General features: G+C 37.6%; 1 protein-coding gene across 3 annotated transcripts in view; it reads right to left on the reverse strand.

The window, feature by feature from the left end:
- Positions 1–22,018, reverse strand: part of LOC138708167 (fibrillin-2) — a 176,381-nt gene that overhangs the window by 111,410 nt on the left and 42,953 nt on the right. For all 3 annotated transcript variants that reach the window (XM_069838428.1, XM_069838429.1, XM_069838427.1), the window contains exons 3-5: positions 14,918–15,005; positions 6,540–6,747; positions 2,474–2,621 (exon numbers count right to left, since the gene is read on the reverse strand). In XM_069838428.1, the coding sequence (XP_069694529.1) occupies positions 2,474–2,621; positions 6,540–6,747; positions 14,918–15,005 (444 nt within the window). The remainder of the gene's footprint in view (positions 1–2,473; positions 2,622–6,539; positions 6,748–14,917; positions 15,006–22,018) is intronic.

Raw genomic sequence — 22,018 nt, forward strand, 5'->3', positions numbered from 1 at the left:
TAAATCCATGGCGCAACAGCCCATAGTGGGCCAAGGCAGATCATGCGATTACTGGTCTCACATTCACAATACCTCCGCAGAGGTGAACGATCATTAAAAAAGTACGTGGGTAACGTGTGTTCAGCGTGATGACTTCACCCAGTAGTTACAGTTGATGTACCAAACCAAGTCTCACTACTGAATGTAGTTCCCTAAATTCGTCACGATGCTGCGTATGCACCAGTCCCATACATTGGCCGAAATTTCACGAGAGAATTTTCCCCCGTGAAGACTCGGAACGAGAGTTAATTCCATACTACTGATCCAAGGCATAACAGCTTATAGTGTGGGACTTTTTTTTTAAATTAACACGCATTATTTTTTTTTACCTTTATACGCATTTTACTCGGACCATAACATATACTGTATGTGAACAAAACAAAAATAGAAAAAGTCGCTTTACACTGATTGAACGTCAAGAACCAATTTCTCGTTATCAGGGATGCTGGAAACATTTACAATTTTAGTGAAAATCTCCATGCATACTTCAAATTAACACGCATTACTTTTTTACCTTTATGCGCATTATACTCGGACCATAACATATACTGTATGTGAACAAAACAAAAATAGAAAAAGTCGCTTTACACTGATTGAACGTCAAGAACCAATTTTTCATTATCAGGGATGCTGGAAACATGTACAATTTTAGTGAAAATCTCCATGCATACTTCAAATTAACACGCATTATTTTTTTACCTTTATGCGCATTATACTCGGACCATAACATATACTGCATGTGAACAAAACAAAAATAGAAAAAGTCGCTTTACACTGATTGAACGTCAAGAACCAATTTTTCATTATCAGGGATGCTGGAAACATGTACAATTTTAGTGAAAATCTCCATGCATACTTCAAATTAACACGCATTATTTTTTTACCATTATGCGCATTATACTCGGACCATAACATATACTGTATGTGAACAAAACAAAAATAGAAAAAGTCGCTTTACACTGATTGAACGTCAAGAACCAAATTTTCGTTATCAGGGATGCTGGAAACATGTACAACTTTAGTGAAAATCTCCATGCATACTCCAAATTAACACGCATTATTTTTTTTACCTTTATGCGCATTATATTCGGACCATAACATATACTGTATGTGAACAAAACAAAAATAGAAAAAGTCGCTTTACACTGATTGAACGTCAAGAACCAAATTTTCGTTATCAGGGATGCTGGAAACATGTACAATTTTAGTGAAAATCTCCATGCATACTTCAAATTAACACGCATTATTTTTTTACCTTTATGCGCATTATACTCGGACCATAACATATACTGTATGTGAACAAAACAAAAATAGAAAAAGTCGCTTTACACTGATTGAACGTCAAGAACCAATTTTTCATTATCAGGGATGCTGGAAACATGTACAATTTTAGTGAAAATCTCCATGCATACTTCAAATTAACTCGCATTATTTTTTTACCTTTATGCGCATTATACTCGGACCATAACATATACTGTATGTGAACAAAACAAAAATAGAAAAAGTCGCTTTACACTGATTGAACGTCAAGAACCAAATTTTCGTTATCAGGGATGCTGGAAACATGTACAACTTTAGTGAAAATCTCCATGCATACTCAAATTAACACGCATTATTTTTTTTACCTTTATGCGCATTATATTCGGACCATAACATATACTGTATGTGAACAAAACAAAAATAGAAAAAGTCGCTTTACACTGATTGAACGTCAAGAACCAATTTTTCATTATCAGGGATGCTGGAAACATGTACAATTTTAGTGAAAATCTCCATGCATACTTCAAATTAACACGCATTATTTTTTTACCTTTATGCGCATTATACTCGGACCATAACATATACTGTATGTGAACAAAACAAAAATAGAAAAAGTCGCTTTACACTGATTGAACGTCAAGAACCAATTTTTCATTATCAGGGATGCTGGAAACATGTACAACTTTAGTGAAAATCTCCATGCATACTTCAAATTAACACGCATTATTTCTTTACCTTTATGCGCATTATACTCGGACCATAACATATACTGTATGTGAACAAAACAAAAATAGAAAAAGTCGCTTTACACTGATTGAACGTCAAGAACCAATTTTTCGTTATCAGGGATGCTGGAAACATGTACAATTTTAGTGAAAATCTCCATGCATACTTCAAATTAACACGCATTATTTCTTTACCTTTATGCGCATTATACTCGGACCATAACATATACTGTATGTGAACAAAACAAAAATAGAAAAAGTCGCTTTACACTGATTGAACGTCAAGAACCAATTTTTCGTTATCAGGGATGCTGGAAACATGTACAATTTTAGTGAAAATCTCCATGTATACATCCTTGCAGTATTACAATAACATCTCTTTACACTCCTTTACTGAGAATGTGAAATACATTCTATATATGAGCCACTGGAATTGTTTGGATTGTTACCTGTCAGGTAAGCCATCATGTTGGCAGGATTTCCCGTCAGCCATTAAAGTGAATCCCTCACGACACATGCAGCGAAATGATCCAGGGATAGGAACGCAGATGTGCGCACACAGTTCCCCCGGGAGGAGGTCGCACAGACTGTCTAAAGCTGAAAATTAAAATTAAGAAAATTACACAGGTTTATTTGTCGATACATTTAACATGGCATTGATGTTGACAACGAAAATTATGCCGATAACATTCATTTGGCGCCACACAGGAAGCTAAGAAGACATCCAGTTCCCAAAGACTGAGGGATCTGGGGAGCTGTCAGAAGACGCTTCTTAGGATGCGAGAGGTTGACAAGCTAGCGGTGTAAACAAATTGATTCCTCGGAACAACTCTGTGGCATTGCGCTTTGAAATATGTAAGTCCCGGTTATAAACAAATTTTTAATTGAATCCTTCCTTTGTTACATGTAAGTAATTTGCAACGGGTAGTTGAATACACATTGTTATTGGAAAATCTTGAAACAATTATAGATATAGGCTTGATTCAGTTATTGGCGGGGCGACGCCTCAGAAGAATGTACTGTATGTTAACCGAGACTTGTATAATATAAAATATACACATGTAATGCCAGTGACATAAGAATGAATTTAAAATTCGAATTCACTACAATTCGTAACTAGTGCGTAGCGATGCTGGTTCCAAACCACAAATGAGACTCTGCCAAGGGATTTTCCAGTGGTTGTGAAGTAAGGCTCATTAAGTGATAATGGATTTTCACAATGACTTTTCCCATGCATTCCATTTGAAATAAGAATTCTCCCTATAAATTTCTACATCCGGAGAAGGCCCAGTCTTCGAGATACGATGTTTCAAAATGAAGAGTCCACTGCAAGAATGATGGATGTCACTTTCTTGTTGAAAATGAACGAAGGCTGTCAATGCATAGCTTAAGACATATAGAATGTACATAGAGAGTTATATGACATTAACACTGATAGTCATTGTCCAGTAATGAACGGAAAATCACTGTTAAGCTTTGAGCACTAAGCATTTCAAACTTTCAATTGCTTCTCCTGAAAAATGTATTCCAAATGACATCCATCATTCTTGCAGTGGACTCTTCAAATATCTCCATTTCCATCGTGTAGAAGAAAATGTTTAAGGCCCCAAACGTTTATACATTGTCCTCAAAAGTAGAGAAGCTTATGAAAACTCACCTCTTTAAGTGGTTTCAGTGATCATAGAATTCTTTTGGTATACTCCTGGACCATTACCGAGGTAGACAGGTTATAAGAAGAATAACTCCAGAAGGTAAAACGGTGGAAGTGTTAACAATTCCAAAGCACACAGCTCCGATTGTTCAGACTCTTGACTTTCATGGCTTTAGGTCTTGGAAAAATTTAATTCGGAAGTTTTCGGATTGTGTTTTGTTACTTGGCACGAATAGGCCTATTATATTCCATCAGAGAGATAATGTGATAAAATTGTAGTACTTCACACATAATCAGCTTTCATCTCCTATATATGTAAATATGTTTCAATATGACTGGCATAAAGCCGGGTACTTTGACAACAAACCTGATAAATTCGTCACTCCTGTAGAATTCTGTTTTCACGTTGATGAACAAAACTGCTCTAAAGCTGTCTGTGAGAAACTTTTGAGCATTTTTACAACGATTCCCACTACTGTGATCAGTACAGTGAATAATATCAGGTATGGTTACATTTCCCTATCATTTCTTCATACACTATTCTCATGAATATTATGTATCCGATGTATTTTTCATAACTTATACTATTTAAGGAGATTTTGACAGTACGATATGCAGCTAATTAGATGAAATTTATTGCGTGATATGTCTAACACATGGCACTGTTTGCATCAGCTGTCACAGCTCTGAGTTTAAGAATTTGAAAAAATCGTATCTCGAAAACTAGGCCCTTTCCGGATACAGAAATTTATAGGAAGCTTTCTTACTTCAAATGGAACGTATGGGGAAAAATCGTTGTGAAAATGCGTTATCACTTGGTAACCTTCCTTGTTAGTATGTATGGGTGTGTTTTGTTTCCCTCAGATTTAAGTTAGATTTACTTAGATATCGAATATTAGGAGGGGACTACCAAAATCCGATGAGAATATTCCCTTACGGAATCAGTAAAAGTCGCTCACGATTCGATGGTCTTGTATCCATCCTCCTGTACTAATATTTATTGGATTTAAGAGTGTGTTTAACTTATACAGCATTTAGGCCTAACTCTGCCATTACTCTGACAACCTAAGTTCCTGAACATCGGGTTTGTGACACAACTCTGAAATTTTTTTCTGCGTACACCTCTGACATTCGCTTGACAGATCTTGCGTTTCGTATATTTTACAGATTACGTTTTCCTTTTCCCCATAGGAGAATTTCTTCCTTCTTTTCTCTGATCTACGCACATCAAAGTATTATATTTTAGTAGTTCCGGAACATAGTAATACACTGACATCACATGATATTGTTCCGTTTTAATAGTTTTTTTTTAACTTTAAAGGTGCTATTCATAGACATTTCGCTAGCCCGCGCTACGAGCGTGCTAAACTAGCCCCGGCTATCGACTGATTACTTGTACAAGATTCATATCATATCATATCGCTAACACTGGTTTATGAATACGAGAAACGTTAGTTCGCTGATCATCCACCGGAAGCCCGCGCTAAGAATGTCTATGAATACGGCCCTTAATGATTTGTTGTTGGCTTAGCGATTCATAGTTGTTTTCTCAATTTCCCTTCGTATTTGAATTAGTACAAAGATAATCTACTTCCGGTTTCAATATTGATTTTATTTTGAGTTTTATAACACACATGACGTCCGTAGAAATAAAGGGCCATATTCATAGACATTCTTAGCGCGGGCTTCCGGTGGATGATCAGCTAACTAACATTTTTCGTATTCATAAACCAGTGTTAGCGATATGATATGAATCCTGTACAAGTAACCAGTCGATAGCCGGGGCTAGTTTAGCACGCTCGTAGCGCGGGCTAGCGAAATGTCTATGAATAGCAGTGGCGTAGGATGAAATTTTGAGCAGGGGAAGCTAACTCAAGTTGTCTTTCATGCAATATGAGAAAACGTATTACAAAAATACAGTCTTAAAATAAATAGTAGTCCATTTCAAATCAGCAGTCGAAGATTGGTTGGAACATCGTAAGTAACACCAATAAAGCATGACCTCAAATGAGACGTAATAAAATACGATTTCACGGTTTACACATATCTCTTAACAAATAGACACGTATACGTATAACATTAGCTCACTCCCTGTCATACTTAGAGAAATCACAATATTAGTATCATTACGTAAGTATGCGTCTGTCTTTTGGTTGTGTCCTTCATTGACAGCAAGGGAGTCGGTCATTTGTTTTTTAAATCACACTTTTGTTCGTAAGTCAGTCTTGATAATACAATTGTCCTAAAAAATTCAAGTGAATTAGTGTCAGGAACTGTTATTTCACTCATTATTTATTATATCAGCCACAATGCATACTAACACTTCAACTGAACACAACTGACGAAAAGGGATAACTCGGAAACTACCTATTTTAAATGTTAAAGCTAGCTTCTTTTCGAGCCTTGCGACTAGGGCAGTTTAAAAGGGATGGAAAATCTGCGGGGTGGATTACACAGAAGAAACCGGTCTGCTTGGAAGCTGGTGTGTGCAGGCTTCTTGTTTGCTGCTGCATCACAAATAATCCTGAGCTGCCGCATCACAATATTTAACGCGTAAATATAAATTCTATCAAAATTAATAAATAATTTTCTCCATAAACTGCAGGTTTATTATGAAATTATTATTAACTGGGGAAGCTAAGCTTTTTAGCTTACATTGACGCTACGCCACTGATGAATAGCACCCATAGTGAATTAATCTGTGTACTAATTCGAAGGAGACAAAAAAGTCAGGTTCGCCTAGAAGTTAGGCAATCTTCTGAACAATTATTACGAGTAATGCAAGCGGTGAAACTGCACACGAATGTCCATCTCTTCCCTACAGCATCAACTGAAGAATCGTGCAAATTAAGTAACTGAAATACCTGGAGTTGGAATAATTGTCGTTTTCCTGTCCTGTGTAGCAGTCGTCACAGTTGATGCTGGCGACGTGGACGTAGTGGAAGGCTGCGCCTCCACACAGCAAGCCTGATAAGCCTTGTCCCACGGAGGGCCGAATTCGAAGTTTTGGAACGCACATTCCATCCCCATCGAGCCTGATATGAGCCCCAACTTACACGCCTCACAACAATCCTGCAAATGAAAACAATATTTATCAATGATAAAGACCAAAACTTAGGTATACCGTTTATCTTATCCCTTACAATGATAGAGTAAAAAATCTAGGAATTTATATGGACAGAAACTTAATTTGGAATATTCAAATAACACACACATGTAAAATAATTTTTATGAAAATTCACGCACTAAAAAGAATTCGAAATTTCCTTCCGTTGCTTCTCAGGAAGAATTTAGTGCAGTCGCTCTTGATGCCTCATTTTAATTACTGTGACACTCTCTACACTGACCTTGACATGACTGACAGACAGACTACAGCGTGTTCATAATGAATGTGTTCGATTTATTTGCAACGTCCGTAGATCTGACCGTATCACACCTTCACTAAATATGCTGTCCTGGGTCCGTCTCAAAGAGCGAAGAACTATTCACTCCCTCACTTTACTCTTCAATATTCTTCAAACCTCTAACCCTAGCTACCTAGTTTCTCGTTTTCAACATTTGTCCTCATATCACGAAATAGACACTCGCTCACAATACCATATCACACTCTCCATTCCTAAACACAGAACATCCTTCTACTCTTCATCTTTCACGGTCTCTGCAGCTCATCTCTGGAAATCTCTACCACAACATGTCAGAGACTGTCGGACATTGTCTAGTTTCAAAAATAAATTAAAATTGCACTTTTTCAATTCAGATTCTTTTCAGTTATAAGCCCTTTTCTCTGCGATAGTTTTGTAAAAATATAGGCTATATATTTCTTTCCTTCCTTTCCCCTTTTTGTTCTCTTTATCAGCCGATGAATTTATTATCATAGCCTTTTTACTGTGAATTTTATTTAATATTCGTGTTTCTTTTCTTTTTTGTAATTATTTTATTACATTCCCTTTTGTTATATTCTACCTTACGTTTTCCATATTAACCATTTGTACTAAATGAGTTGCTTTTACTTTCTTTTTTCTATTATTGTATTATTTTCATGTTATTTAGTGTCGATTTTATTATGCTATTATTATTTTTATTTATTTTTTTTTGTAATATGTTAGTATTCTGTTCTTTAACTTTTTGTTAAATTTTAACTGCTTGTATACTTTGTGACCTGGTAGAGTGTAAGAGAAGGCCCTATGGCCTTAACTCTGCCAGTATAAATAAAGAATTATTATTATCTTTTCAAATATAAAAGAGCTTTAGAGTGATGCTAGCCATTTCGTGTGTCAAATTTAAGAATGCAAGGGAGCTCCTCAAACACATTCACAACCTTCACTATACTCGTACTTTTGGTATTGGTACTAGTATTGGTAATTTTCAGACAGGACGAGGTTCGTCTCTAATCGCTTCGGCTCAAGTGCACTTTTTGTGCACAAGCTGTGGAATGAGTTACCTGCCAACTGAGCTGGCCGATCGAGCCGCATCACACATTCCTCACCAGCCAACAAATATGAATGCCACCTATAGTGGTGGTCTGCCGTACCTCATAGATCCACCAGAGTGGTCATATCTCCGCCAGAGATGATTCCTTTGCGCATATCTATGAGTCGCCTAGAACCCACCACCACTGCCATCTATCAATCTTTGGACAAACCACGAGGAACATCCACCACGGAAGTCGGCCGATTCGGCGCTGTACATATACAAGTGGTGCTCTGTTTTATAAATTTAGATGATGTAGGAGGGAATCTCAGGAATGTTTGTGGAATGAAGAGAAAAAACGGGGGGGGGGGGCCGAGATAAATCCTCAAAACATAACCGTTGTCCACACTAATACAAAGGAAATCACATTGAGTATCTCCTAAGATGTTCATGAATAAGGAGTCATATCTCGGAACAATAATTTTAGGGCCCATGTTTAATACAGTTTGTTTTCTTGTTTTGATGGATACTGCCACCTCTCAAAATAATGAATGCTTTTTAAAGACTACGTATAATAACTTTTACTTTGTCTCGATAAGTCTTATCCAATTTGAAAAAAATGATTACCACACGCTATTCTTCAAATTCAACCATTTTCATGAGGTCAGACAACGGCAGAGTCTACTGAACTCGCATTGACAAAACGACGGCTAACGTGGCATTAAATTAAGATGTTAATCGCCTCAAGGCCTTGTAAGACTCAGCACATTCTCCCCCGCAATACGCCCGCATAATCAAACAGACGCGTGTCCACAAAAGCGTTGCCAGGAAATTTTCTGATATCACTTCGCATAAATAAATCAAATACAGCGGACCTTGGTTCATTTATTGGCAGAAAGGTGGGGTGCCATCCAGTAGCGGCCGGTGATCGAAATCCTCGGTGAGGCCAGATGCAGCTAGTTTAAGTGCCTCCGATAGGAAATGTTTATTTATGATATTAATTATTGTTATATTATTATCATTATTACCGTATTATTATTATTATTATTAGTCTATTATTATTATTATTATTATTATTATTATTATTAGCCTACTATTGATGAAAAATAATGTCACTCACCAAATAAGCTATTATGCTGTGAGTTTCAGTGATTGTTTCAGTGTGATGAAGCAACCCACATTATGTGTTGAAAATCCCCTCCTTTCTGTTCTTTTTATTTTTTCCCCTTGACAGCAACGAACAAGGCCAACAGAGAAGTTTATTTTGCACCACATTACCACTTAACCATTTATATTGCCCGTACCAGGGTGCAATAGAAACTCGCGTTTTAAGATTATCTGTCAGAAAAATTGTCAGCGATGTCGTAGGTATCTCGGTAGTCTCTCTCTTTATTTAAAACTTCATTTCTTTCAATATTATTTCTTCTTGAAAAAGGACATTTTAACAATGAATTAACTACACCAGCATTATTTCTCGCATTTGTTTCTGTTTATATTTTCCCGAAATATATAACATTGGCCCAGATTCACTACTGTACTACGAATTACAATAGTACAACACCCTCGCTTAAGTCATAAACTGAGACATAAGGGGAGGGAATAGTGTGGGTCTCTGCCTGCCAAAGAGCTGGAATTTGTGTTATGACCTATTTAGGAAGACAAGTCACCATTGCTGCTATTCCCACCCCACTCTACCCTTGAGGCCGGCCCATGGATGTGAGGAGTGAAACCTGACCAGGCCAGACGAATTGTGCCTCGGCTACAACGTTTTAAGCGCAAGCTCAAATCCCGCGAAAATACAGAAAATTCAGAAGACAGACCCGGCATGAACGATTGTGGTCTCAGGAACAAATTTTACTGCAAAACAGGTCTATATACTGTACATCACAAGCCAGACCCGGCACGAGCGATTCTGGCCTCAGGAGTAAATTTTACTGCAAAACAGGTCTATATACATCACAAAGTTTTAAAATGCTTCTACAGCGATGCTTCATTCAAATAACTAATACATTATATAAAAACACAAAATTTGATTTCTGTTAAGCCAAGTGACTGAGGCCCGGCCTCACTTGCCTCAGTCAACCAGCCGCCACTGGTGCCATCTCATTCCCATGGAAGACGAGCGTGTCTTCAATTTGTGTTGCTCTTGTAATGTCTTGAGTGATGCTCTTGCGTTCTGCTGACCACATGACTATGGATTTTCACTGATTTAGAATATTTAGTGCTAGTTCAAAGTCATTATTTTAAGGAAGAGGAATGAACTGGCCAAAGCACACGCTCTTTGAAAGGTTCATAAAATATGCACCAAAGGGGACTTCAGTATTGTAAGGTTCCAAAATGAATGCGTTCACACTTCAGTAACAAAATTAATTACAAATGAAGGGATGAGAATAATATAATGCTAAGCCAGGAGAACTTGTTAAAAGTCGAACGCTATTAAGTACGGTATGACAATTTCTTCACCGTATGTTTCTGTTATTTGTTGAGCAAGTTTTATAATATTTTACTAGTAACTTCCCCATATGTGTAAGAAATGAACTCATAGAAGAAAATATTTTTGTTAAAAGTGTTGCTTCGGACTATCTCATTTTCATCCCTTCAATTAACAGTATAGGCTTACTTTTTTCTAGTCTAATTAGTTGTGTGTTTATTATAGGAGCAAAGCTTCCAGAACATTTTGTCTCGTCAATAATATCCAATCGGACATTTGGTTCTGTCGAAAAACTCCTGGTCGTGATGTTTTTAAGTAGGTTATTTTACGACGCTTTATCAACATCTTTGGTTATTTAGCGTCTGAATGAGATGAAGGTGATAATGGCGGTGAAATGAGTCCGGGGTCCAGCACCGAAAGTTACCCAGCACTTGCTCATATTGGGTTGAGGGAAAACCCCGGAAAAAACCTCAACCAGGTAACTTGCCCCGACCGGGAATCGAACCCGGACCACTTGGTTTCGCGGCCAGACGCGCTGACCGTTACTCCACAGATGTGATGTTCGGTTAGATATTTCTTCCTCTTCAGTTGGCCTTTAGCGAAGCGTCCTCTTGGAGAACGTATTAAGTACGATTTGTTATTTATTTACCATTCTACCAATTTATCCATTGTTTTCATGTTTCTGGATTTATGAACGATTTCAATTTGCAGGAAATGCTTCTCGAAATTTCTTACGCAATGTTGCTTATTTCTTTTAACTAGTTTGAGTGCAGCTACTTCTGACTTGTAATTGTACGTTTTCTAATATTGTAATTACAGGCCTAATGCATTTTGAATCTGAACTTCAGTTATTACAATATTTAGTACTGATCGACAAATTGTAACATGTGCAACGGGAAAATAGCAGTAATTGAATAGCCCTTGAAATAAAGGTATAAGTTACATCCTTTCCCTTTCATGAAACCAGACCTAGGACGTGAGCAAACACAATAAATCCTTATCGGGAGCAGAAATACACAAAAACCGCTCAAGTCAGTTTCGTAATCACAGTTTCCGAATATAATTAATTCAGCAAATCTAATCTTTCAGGTAAAGCTCCCTGTAAAGCAGATTTGAATAATCTCAAGGGAAAAATTGTTCCGGGGCCGGGTAACGATCCCGGAACCTCTGGTTGAACGTACCAGCGCTCTACCAACTGAGCTACCCGGGAACTCCACCCGACACCGTCTCAACCTCTCCCTTTATATCCACACAACTCGAGTGGGCTGACGAAACGCCAGAGACCCACATCGAGTGCACACAATCTCTGTGTGACTTGGAATTGTGGTTTTCTGTTAACGTACACAGTGGCGTATATATTATGCAAATCTAGTCTTTCAGGTAAAGCTCCCTGTAAAGTTCCCTGTAATGCTCCCTGGTAGAGCGCTGGTACGTTCAACCAGAGGTCCCGGGATCGTTACCCGGCCCCGGAACAATTTTTCCCTTGAAATTATTCAAATCTGCTTTACAGGGAGCTTTACCGGAAAGACTAGATTTGCATAATATATACGTCACTGTGTACGTTAACAGAAAACCACAATTCCAAGTCACACAGAGATTGTGTGCACTCGATGTGGGTCTCTGGCGTTTCGTCAGCCCACGCGAGTTGTGTGGATATAAATGGAGAGGTTGAGACGGTGTCGGGTGGAGTTCCCGGGTAGCTCAGTTGATAGAGCGCTGGTACGTTCAACCAGAGATCCCGGGATCGTTACCCGGCCCCGGAACAATTTTTCCCTTGAAATTATTCATAATTAATTCAGTATAATAATATATTTAAATTCTCCTCACTATTCAATCTAATGATCATAGATAGAAAAAGCAAGAGACAGATTACTTTCAGTGTTTGGAAATTTCGGGTGAGTGAACATTTCGGGTTTAGACATTTTGAATCACCTGACATTCCGGTTTGAACACTCCGAAAAGGACCATTTGGAAAGGATCTTTAAGACGGAACCAAATGACTGAGCGGACATTTTCGATAGGATCAAGTGTCCACCAACCAGATTGTTTAGGCCTATTTATGGGTGTTCGTAAAGTGTGTGGGATGTAATGTTTCTAATTTAAAGTTTCCATGAAAACAAGGCTACTAAATAATTTTGCCATACTATGAAATACATTTTGTTGGGTTTAGACTATTTATATACACCGTGTTCCGCTTATAAGTATAATAAAAGAAATAGTTATAATTTCATAACAATGCATGCAAATGGGTTAAGATTGGTACCATTGTAAAGAGGAAATTGGGAAGTTTTAATCCATTGTTGTTACTTATTTTTAGAAGACTCACGCATGCGCAGATCATTAAATAAGAGAATTCGTATCGTATCTTTAGTCAGTCAGCATGTGGACGCCACAGCAGAAAGCCTTTTGTGTGCTGTCATTAGCAGAACATAGATCCATAATTCGTGTACAGCGCTTGTTTCGCCGTCAGTACAATCTTAGACCGAGGGAAGCTGTACCGACGTACGTCTCAATAATGAAATGGGATAGGCAGCTCAGAGAAACAGGAAGTTTGTTGTCTAATGCAGGTAAACATTCCAAGCGTAAAGTGTCTGACGAAAATGTCGAACGCATTCGCGAGGCATTTCAGAGAAGCCCGCGGAAATCCATTCGACAGGCTAGTGTGCAGTTGAACATCCCACCAACAACAGTGCATACAGTGCTCCATAAAAGATTGCGTTTGCGAGCGTACAAGCTGCAACTTCATCAGATGATTACGCCGAATGATAAACTGGAACGAAAACGCTTTGCAGAAACAATGTTGGATAAAGTGGACGATGACGACACATTTCTAACTCGAGTCTGTTTCTCAGATGAGGCAACCTTCCACGTCAGTGGAAAAGTAAACCGACACAATTGTCGCATCTGGGGGTCGGAAAATCCAAGTGTCGTAATTGAACACCAACGGGATTCCCCTAAATGGAATGTTTGGTGTGGGATCATGCGTGACAGAATCATTGGTCCCTATTTCTTTGCTGAAAAGACAGTCACTGCAAACACGTACCTGGATATGTTGCAACTGTATGCTGTGCCACAACTCCCAGATGGAGCAATTTTCCAGCAAGATGGGGCTCCACCACACTTTGCCAACATGGTTCGCACATTCTTAGACGAACAATTCCCTGCAAGATGGATCGGAAGAGGATCACCGTACATCACATGGCCTGCCAGATCACCAGATCTAACACCACCTGATTTTTTCCTGTGGGGGTTTGTTAAGGACCAGGTCTACAGGACGCCAGTACGTGATTTGGCAGACTTACAAGAAAGAATTTATGCTGCTGTCAACAATGTTACACCACAGATGCTTCATAACACTTGGGTCGAGGTTGAATACCGGTTGGATATTTCCCGTGCCACCAATGGAAGCCATGTTGAGGTTTATGGAACATAAGGTAACAAAAATTCCCAGTTTTCATTCTTTGTAGCAGTTGGTTTCAACTATATACTTGTATTAATTCAGAAGTTATAGCTATTTCTTTTGTTATACTTATAAGCGGAACACTCTGTATAGTTCGTTTGATTGCAATGACATATCACGACTGTCTGTTGACAATGGTAACATGTCGACACATTGAGTTTCCTTCGGCTAGTTCGAAGACATGCGTATTTCCGACGTTTTGCCATCTACTGACGTGTACACTCTATTTTTTTTTCATGGAGTGCAGTTTCATAGAAAGGACTTTGCTGACAGACCTTCTACTGCCCCCTACTAATTGGTTGTCATAAATAAATGTCTTCCTTACTGTGACGGAAATCTTGTCTTCTCCTGTCAGTAACCAATCACAACCCTTGTTCAGAAGAATTGACAGGCTCCCGTCAAATCCACGTGGAGGCAGAGTTGCTGCATCTTTTCCGAATTCCAAGAATCCCGTCAGTCTCATTTCGAGGGTCACCAGGATTGTGACAACTGTGCAAAGTTGGGACGAGGGGACAGGATGACATCGTCAGAGGTGTTTGTGTAGGAAGTCATAAATTTGTAAGTGGGTGTTCAAAGGAGCCACCGAACTGCACTCCTTGAAATAAAATAGAGTATACCTTGATTACAGCTCTAGTAGCCACATCTGTGGGACATGTCCACCGTGTCCAATTATGGATTTACGTCTAGCGAATCCGTATGTTTAGCTGTGTTTGTTAGTACCAATGTGGCATTTTCCTTTGAATAGCTAGATTCCTAGTTAGGACTATTAATTATGACCGAAGAAGCCAGTAAAAACCAAAATGAGCTCTCAACCTTCCGAATACGAGTTCAGTATTTTGCCACTGAATCGTGTCCCAAATTAAATTTGTACTTCACACACTCATTTCCAAAATTTAACAGTGAAGTGCCAGGCGTAGTTAAGTAACTAGACCTACACTTACCTTCAGATATTCTCCACCAGGACTGGACGCTACCAAGCAATCTGTTCCAGATCTGGCTGCACCTTTTCCCTCTTCACACTGCTTCTCTCTGTCGTGAAAAAGAAATTATTTGTAACAAACATTACATTGTTATTTTATAATAACAAATATAATTAAAGAATTTAATTTTTTTTCATGACCTAATTCGTACGTGCTGAACACGAAAGCGACAGTTAATAGTACATTATGCAACGATCCTGTAATGATAGTAATTAAGACGCGAGTATGTTTGTTTATGAAACGAGCGCAAGCGAGTTTCATAATTTTCATTCGAGCGTCTTAATTACCATTATAGGCAAGTTTCATACGACTTTTTATGCTCGACCATATTTCTAACTTGAAATTATTCAGAAGTATTCATTTTATTCGTATCTAACTGAAGAGTGGAAGTGACCTTGTGGATTGCTCGTGAATTGTGAGATGTGCGCAGACGCGAAAGTGTTGATTTTTTTCGAGGAACAATAATGTCATTGACCTTGTTATAATCTACAGAATAACATGAACAAGTTTTTATATAACCTGGAAATTGATTTAGAATTGAAAAACGAGATGACAAATTGAATTTATTTGAATATTATTTACAATTAACGCTAATTATTACAGTAACAGAACATAACCTTCTGCTACAGTATTGGATTTCCAGCCTCCGTGACGTTTTCCTCGTTGTCTTTCGATTGCATATCCGAGAATAATCGAAAACCTGAACTTTAATGAATAGGTGTACTTTAATGACATGCATTAAAGGACTGCTACCAGGTGTATAATTACTACATTTCGGCATGGCCGAGCATAAAAGTTTTTTAACGTTACAGTTTTTGTGTTATATAGTCAATACGTACTCTTCAGTTTCAAAACCAATGCTTTTATACTTATTGAATATTATATTGGTCTCATTTCTAGTAAGCAAATCCCCAAATACAGTTTTTCAATGATGGAAACTGTTAAATTAACAACAAATTTGGTTGTTTGTATGAGAAAGCTAGTAGGTCTATTTATAAATGATTTATTATTAACTAAATGTTATGTAAATGTGAGTGTCTTGAATATTTAATTACTGTATTAGAGACTCTATGCTAGTTTATTATTTCCCTGTGTTCTCTTTTTTTGTTTTTCTTTTTCGTTTTTTTTTTGCGTTTAAATACTTTGCAAGTGTTAAAATTGGTTAAGACTTATGTAAGCGTTTAGTATTTTTCACCTCAGTGCTAAGGACGATTTAGTGTCTTCTGAAGTTTTCGTTAGTGCTGTGAGTTGTGTTCTTTGTGTTATTTTGTATTTGTGTTGTTTTGTATCTGTGTTACTATTCTATAACTGTAGCCTATAATTGTTTTGTAATTACGTTGTTTGATTAGTTTTGTATTTGCGTGTTATTTTCTGTTTTTGTACGTTGTTGTGTTCTTTGTGTTGAGTTTTGTATTTTTTTTGTGTAAATTGTGTTTGTTTACTTTTGTACTGTACCACTATTACCACCGAGTATCTGCCCATTCACTATATTATTAATAATGTATTCATTAAATATTTTAAACACGCAAATAAATTAACATAAAGCTCTACATACCTAATTAAATAAGAAAACAATAATAACTTATTCTTTCCTCTTATAAAAACTGGGATCTTCCCTTTTCAAAAATTAGGAGTAATCGCCCATTATCACTGGATCCTATCTTCCTTGGTACTTTTGCTTCATTGTAGTGTGTCCACCGCTGTGGAGTAATGGTTAGCACGTCTGACCGTAAAACAAGCGGAACAAGTAAGGAAAAGGAAATGTACACAGACAAATGTAAATCATTTACTTTCGGCTTTATATTCAGCAAAAGCTGAATACTATTTTTCAATGCACTTTTATATTAGATAGAGTCTGGCAGTCTGCAAATGCCGATCTACTTGGAACTTCTTTGTGCAGCCCAAAAACTATTTGAAGCATACAAAACCTGTCACATAATAATATATACCTAATCTGACCTAAACTAACCTGTCACATAATAATACACACATAAACAGCCTAACCTAACTTCTCACATGATAATACACATATAATCAAACTTAACCTAACATCTCACATAATAATACACACCAAATCAAACCTAACCTGACCTAATCTGTCACATAATAATACAAATTAAATTTCCAATTTCAACTATGCCATGCACTGATGATATTAATGAACTCTCTTGCCTCATAAAATGGACTTTACTGTAAATTAAAATTAGCTTTTGTTTGTTCTGGTAGGTGCAAAATGAATAATCCCTATGCTCACAATGAGATTTAAATTCCAATAAGTCTGTAACAACATGTCTTTGTAAATGGAAACAATTGAATCTTGCAGATACTCAGAATATTCTTTGAAAACATCTAACAGAAACCAGTGAAGCAAAAAAAAGTGGGGGCCTTCATCAGTGCAGTTTTTCTGGAGAATTAACTTTTCTCCCCCGGTTAGGAATGAACGTAGGAAAGTAGAAGTTTGGAAAAAATCGAGGAGGGGGAAATTCCCAGACTCCCGACCTTCAGTTCGAACACTGACGAAACTGGAGAGCCCCGAGAACAACGTATCGCTATGGATTTTTCAATGAAACATATCAGCTGTGATTATGACTCAACCAGGACCGTCTACGTGACAAGCTTATGGTCTAGGCCACGCAGTTGCTGGGATTTAAAAGCGGGTCTAAAGCACTACAATACTTACTTACTTACTTACTTACTTATGGCTTTTAAGGAACCCTGAGGTTCATTGTCGCCCTCACATAAGGCCGCCATCGGTCCCTATCATGAGCAAGATTAATCCAGTCCCTACCATCATATCCCATTTCCCTCAAATCAATTTTAATATTATCCTCCCATCTACGCCCGGCCTCCCAACTAACATTCTGAATGCATTTCTGGATTCGCCCGTACGTGCTACATGCCCTGCCCATCTCAAATTCTGGATTTAATGTTCCTAATTAGCTCAGATGAAAAAAAAAATGCATGCAGTTATGGGGAGCTACAATAGGTAACGAAATTCGGTTACGACAATCAGCTGTAACGGCTGGGGGATCATCAAATGATACTTCCGTTCTGGTTGGATGCCTCTGTGGAGGCATGTGGACATGAGACCCTCAGTCGGCTGGAGGGCCTTCGCCCTTAATGGGTTGTTGCACCGCGGATTTATTTCTTTATCTTCATGACCTATGAATCCACAGCCTAGTAGTGGCCAAGTTTTCCCGGATTTGCGCTAGTAAACCGACTGGAGAACAGGCTTTTTTTTCCCGAGAACTTCGTTCCCCAGTACTTTTTCATAGTTGCTGCGTATCTCCATGGCATTACGTGATGATTTCGTGTATGTACAGGGACATCATTTTATTTTTACTAAAATTTTTAATATCAACCTGGCTATATCTTTGGATTAAAGGTCTAGAACCGGAAACACCGCTTGCTCCCCCTTCCAAGACTGGAGTTCGATGGTACTGGCGTAAAATACAAATCACTTTACTAGGTATAGGAGGGAAGAAAATGAGTTTATCAACTTATGTAAACTAGGAAATATCGCAATTTTGAGTTTGATAATTTTCATTAGATTTTTGTTTAATCAAAATACAGTACTGTATTAAAACTTAGTGCTTTACTCACGAATTGAGCTATCCATTCGGACATATTAATTATGCACTGTATATTGTACTGTTACAGCACATTAGCGTACAATATAGAGAATGAAGTTAAATTGAAGAATAATCATAATATGGATATTTAAACACATTCTTTTTAAAATGGTGGCCGTTCATTTCGATATAGGCTTCAGTTCTTTTGTGTATATTATCGCACTATAGACTATTGTACCTAATTCCAATTACCAGTTTCGTCCTTCGTACGAGTAACTCATGTTGAAATAATTCTACACCTACTCTATAAAAGAGCACCTTACGTACTGTAAATTTAATCTTCACTTCTGCCCGATCCGAAAAGATAAAATTATTCAGAAATGCTATCTACTGTCCGTTCAAGTGGTTTTGTCGCAGGGTCGTAGAAAGGGGGGAAATCACGTGACCGTTAATTACTTAGCGAGGCCCTTTTATTTAAGTTATTTTGAACTGTTGTATAATATTACGTAGACGTCCAATTGAGGACCGTTTCTTGCAAAGCTTGCTAACTGCAAAATTTGCTAAATTGAGATTTTGGTGGATTCGTTAACGTAAGGCACGCCTCTACACGATGTTAAAGGCATCCGGGATGCGACGTAGGCAAACGGACGACAGTACCTGTGCGAAAATATGATTCAATATTGAAAGCTCTTTCGTCACTGGAAAACGCGAACATATTTCTGGAACGTACTATACTCACTAACTCATTACTGCATAATAGAGTTGGACAACACGATTCTTTTTCAGAAGTCGATTCCAACGATTCAATCACACATTACGAATCGATTCTAACGATTCGTTCACGATTCTTCTCAGTCTGCGATTCCAACTATTCTTTTGAATCGTCAACGAGTTCACGATTCTTCCTAGTCTGCGATTCCAACTATTCTTTTGAATCGTCAACGAGTTCACGATTCTTCTCAGTCTGCGATTCCAACTATTCTTTTGAATCGTCAACGAGTTCACGATTCTTCCCAGTCTGCGATTCCAACTATTCTTTTGAATCGTCGCAAGATACTTTCCTTTGCAAACCACGCGTAGAACAAAAACGTTCTACATCTCTCTCATAGATGGCATAAGAGGCGAGACATTGGATTGTCTCTTTCTCATTAGCTGGAACCATTCAGTATGACCTCCATTAGTCTACAAAATTACTCAAGATAATGTTTCTAAATTATAATTTATCAACTGAACCTTATTATGAAGTACATTTTTTGCATTACATCTCTATTTAACTATGCAAATTTCAGGTTTGTGTTCATTATTTTCCATACTTAACAAATGCAGTACATATTTTGATTTCACTCTCGCTCGGGAGCATTCGACACGGTTCGGAAATGTCCGTTGACAGGTTATATCAAACAACGAATAGAATCGTGGGTTACGATACCATGCCGATTCCTTAATATTCTTTTGAATGACGATTCGTTACGATTCTTTTGAACGACGATTCGTTGATACCACGAATCGATTCTTACGATTCTTTATTATTAGTCGTTCGAATGAACGATTCGTTCACGAATCGACCCAACTCTACTGCATACGCGGCCTTGGTTCTGTGTGGTGGACGGTTGGCAGTTTACTAGTAGAACGGGTGAGAGTGAAGTAAATACAAAAACTCAGGTACAATAAAAATTGAATTAAAAATAAAATGATGTCCCTGTACTAGGCCTATACAATTGTAAACTTGGAGTCCTTCAAAGATCAATCGCGAATGGTAGTTCAAGGTCCTCTACGAAGGTGGTCTTCCGACTGAAGTGGTCTACCGCAGCACAAGAAGGCTGGAATCACTATTTATTTATACTAAATGGTGTCAGTTGGCGTGGCAGTATCTTTGCACATGAGTTGCCGGATTTAATTCATGCGGATATTTCGGCGTTACTTTCTGTTGTACGACTGCACAGTGCATTAGCTGTACACAAAATTAATTACGCAGACGTTTTTAACAGACAGAGCAATAAATAATTTTGATGATCGCCGGGGTCCTCAAGATAAGAGTGAAAGCGGCGAGGCTTCTATATGGAGTAGCAGTGTCCTCCTCACTAATGCAGTTACGAGGAAGTACAACCGAACCAACTGCGTTAATGCTTCATCATAGCTACGGGTTGCTTAACGTCTTTATTTTGATTCCAGATATAGCCTTAGACACAAAGAACGGGTTGAATCCAGAAGTAAATTGAAATATGGCATGTCTGAGACCGCTAGCTCCATCTTTTAAATACATCACCACCACCACTAGCACCATGTCAGTACCCATTTTCAAAGTTGGAATGTTATAGATCATTTCCGTTCTAGTGTTGTGTGAATTATTAAACAAAATTAGGTACTCACAAGTACCAAGAATCCTTACTTAACACAATGCAAACTTGTATCTGGATTATTTCATATAACTGATTTTATTTCATTTTTCAACTCTAGAAAACAAAATGAAAGTATTGGAATTCTGAAAAACATGTTTTTAGAACATCTGATACAGAAAAGTTGTTTGGAGTTGCATTTTCACATTAACGCATTAATTTTCGCTTGTGTACGTTGACTTTATACTATATAGTAGGCCTATATATACTGTAGTATAATCCAAGAGTTCCGTTAGAATCTGTTACCATTTCATTAAACAATTTGTCTATAAATTTGAACAGCACCTATTTAGATTTACTTGAATTCAAGTGTCCAAATCTGTTTACCTATGGTAGAGTTGCCAGGTTTTCAAACTGAAAATACGGGAGATTTTGAAAATAATTACTAAAATCGTTCTAGCAAGATATTATCACAGTCTAGTATATACAGTCACGAAGCTCAATACGTAGTAAATATGCATACATTAGATAGTTGCTCACCACTAGGATCGCTAATATCGCCTCATTACAGGCAATGCAAAATATTGCCGGCTCAGTCTATTGTTTCCAGCACCCTCAAAACTCAAGCTTCGTGACTGTATATACTAGACTGTGATATTATCGACATGTTTTACCTTCAGGAGCATGTTATATACAGTATAATTGAACGCAAAAGTAATTTATAGTAAAATGAATCTCATAGCATTATTAATGCTCATCACTTGCTTTGAATTCATTCAGAAACTTTTACAATTGAAATTTACCTTAACAAAACAGGTTGAAAATTAATGGGAATTTGTCACTGTAGATTATACTTAAAATATGTGGAGTAACTTTCATAGCACGATAGAACTATTCATATTTACCATTTAAGTAAGTAAATAAATAAATAAATTACGGGAGACAAGATGAGAAAATACGTGAGACGGGAAACTGGTGAAAATGTGGGTAAAATACGGGAGACCTGGCAACCCTAACCTATGGTGACCTTGATCTTAATAGCGTGAACTGAGAGTTCGCGTTGAACCGGTTTCATTCTATTTTAACCTTTGTTCGCAAAATATGGATCTCCGAATTGCAACGTTCAGTTCTTCAGGTTTGCTGTGGGTTTGATT

The sequence above is a fragment of the Periplaneta americana genome, chromosome 10 (assembly GCF_040183065.1).
Source record: "Periplaneta americana isolate PAMFEO1 chromosome 10, P.americana_PAMFEO1_priV1, whole genome shotgun sequence".
Taxonomy (NCBI): Eukaryota; Metazoa; Arthropoda; class Insecta; order Blattodea; family Blattidae; genus Periplaneta; species Periplaneta americana.